The 2,357-nt window shown below is 42.9% G+C and overlaps 1 protein-coding gene across 1 annotated transcript in view; it reads right to left on the bottom strand.

Moving 5' to 3' along the window:
- Window positions 1-443: 443 nt before the first annotated feature.
- LOC104077739 (collagen alpha-4(IV) chain-like) overlaps window positions 444-2,357 on the bottom strand; it is a gene marked incomplete at both ends in the record, with an annotated part of 44,207 nt that continues 42,293 nt past the window's right edge. The window contains 2 exons of the mRNA XM_009579087.1: window positions 444-614; window positions 1,272-1,433. Of these exons, the coding sequence (XP_009577382.1) occupies window positions 444-614; window positions 1,272-1,433 (333 nt within the window). The remainder of the gene's footprint in view (window positions 615-1,271; window positions 1,434-2,357) is intronic.

Below are 2,357 nucleotides of genomic sequence, written 5' to 3'. Positions count from 1 at the left end.
AGAAGTCCAAGTAGCAGTTCTGCTGACCCCCCTCCTTACTTCTCCAAGAATCAAATACTCATCAGCATACACTCACAGACTGCATCAGTAAAGGAGATGGTCTGGATGTAATAAAAAGTATATTGTTCTTATTATAGCATATTATAACAACAACCTATTACAAATAGTCAGGAAATAATACATGGAAATATGTCAGTGTTGTAAAACAACTAAAGCACCAGGATGCACCAAGATGCATCAAACTATTTCCATCCCTTTGTTTTTATTATAAGAGAAAGAACAAACGATGCTATTGTTATGGCCTCTACCCTGCTGCAGGGTCTTATTCTCAAAGCTGGAAAGGGAGGAGGGTGCAAAGTACTTTCTACCTTTAACAGCAGTAGAAATAGCTCCCTCTATAGGAGAAGTTATAGATGAGGTGGTTTGCAGCGTGTTTAACATACCTGTTTGTCCTGGGAAACCAGGTGCTCCTTTATTGCCTGGAAGTCCTGGAAGTCCTCGGGAGCCTGGAGGACCTGGGGGACCTTGTGAGCCAGGAGAGCCTTTGAGACCTTTGATTCCAGGTGGCCCAGCTAGGCCCCTGTCTCCCCTCTGACCTTTAAAGCCTGGTAAGCCTGAGAAAAAGAGCTTTAATCTGTGTATGTAAATGCAGAAAATGGGTTTAGCAATTTTATCTAAAAAGTAGAAAGTGATAGATTTTGGTATAAATTTGAATATCATCAAACATGGCAAAATAACTTGGAAACTTTGCTACCATGCTGGAGTCCTGGCTCTGCCTAGATTTTTCACCTGGAATGTTTGTTTTCTTGTATTTCTTTAGTGAGAGACATATCAGTAGAAGCGCCCTGTGAAAATTCTTACTAATTCATAAATACTTTTGATATTTGTGTCTCCTAGCTCTCCCTAAATAACAGTTCCATTTAAGAATAAGGAAGATAAAAGTATCACAGTAAAGACAGGAGCTCAGTTAAGTTGCTGAGGACAACAGAGCAAGAGATACCTCTTCCGTTTATTACTTGACAGTGAACACACTGTGATTTGGCCAGTTAAGGAACAGTATGGGAAGGGAAGGAAAGTTGGGAAACATCTAAGATGCACACTATACATTCCTTGAGTTTAAGGAAATGCGCAAAACATAATGTACACCCCCACTAATGAGCAGCCTCCATGGAAATATTTGTCATGCCAGCCACAAAAATCATGTGATTAAATCTGCTAGAAAAGATGCGCAAAGCTTAGAGCTGTGAGGCAACCGGATGGATGTTGTGTACCTTGAGGTCCTGGCAGGCCCATGACACCTCTGAGTCCCGGTGGCCCTGGTAAGCCCGCATCACATGGTGGACCAGGGAAGCCTGGACAGCCTGGTGCTCCTATATCACCTTCTGGGCCTCTAAAACCTTTGGCACCTGGAAATCCTGGGGTACCAGGCTGTCCTGGAAACAAAAAACATTGTAAAATGTTTTACTTCCATTACTCACCATCCCTCAGAATTCCTAATTGTAATTTTGAAATTTACATGTTCAGTTATTGTAATATCTTACTTATCCTCTGGTTTTTGCATAGTTTGTGAAAACTGATGCTTTTCTGCAATTTAGAATTGGCTGTTGGGAAGAGCTTCTTTCTTTAAGGAACAAATACGAATTCAACTCTCACCTACAGGCAAGGACGACTTTATGGCACAAAAAGCTAGTTTCTGATGTGTAGGAGCAGAATGGAAGGAGCTCACTGGCCTGCACCAGCTACACAGCACTGGGGTCAGTTCTATCAGTGTTCCCTGCACAGAAGGGTGTGTGTGTCTGCTTAGGGCCGGGCAAAAGGAAGACCTATAAAGGGAAACAGCAATATCTGCTATGAAGTGGGAAGGAAGCGGCACTGTGGAGACATCTGCAGCAACCAGCAAAACTCCCCTCCAGAAATGAGGAGTGTAGTGCCCAAGATATTGAGGATTATATTGTATAACTCTGACTAAAGAAACTCACCCCTCTCTCCCTGAGTTTTCTCCCACCTTTTGCCAGTCTTTTCAGATTTGAGTAAGCAATCTGAGGCAGGGACTATCTGTGTGCAGAGCAGGAGGCCCTAAGCACAGATGGCCACTAGGCAGCAAGTAACAGGAGTAAGAATGGGAAGCTGCATTGTTACTCCATGGACTAGGTAAAGGCATCTTCCCCTTCTTGCAGTGCAGATCTCCTCAGTGGCTGATCGACCTTAACTGTAAAAATGTAAACATAAAAATAGGGCGTACCGTTCACAGTCACCATTATGGATCCAGGTAAGAGTAAGTTTTATCTGAATCAGGACTGACTTTGCTCAGATTTTCTCCTTTGAACACATGGAAACGCTTCATAAAAACTGCCTCA

This window comes from Fulmarus glacialis, unplaced genomic scaffold, assembly GCF_000690835.1.
Source record: "Fulmarus glacialis isolate BGI_N327 unplaced genomic scaffold, ASM69083v1 scaffold46945, whole genome shotgun sequence".
Lineage (NCBI taxonomy): Eukaryota > Metazoa > Chordata > Aves > Procellariiformes > Procellariidae > Fulmarus > Fulmarus glacialis.
This window is presented reverse-complemented; position numbering and strand designations above follow the sequence as displayed.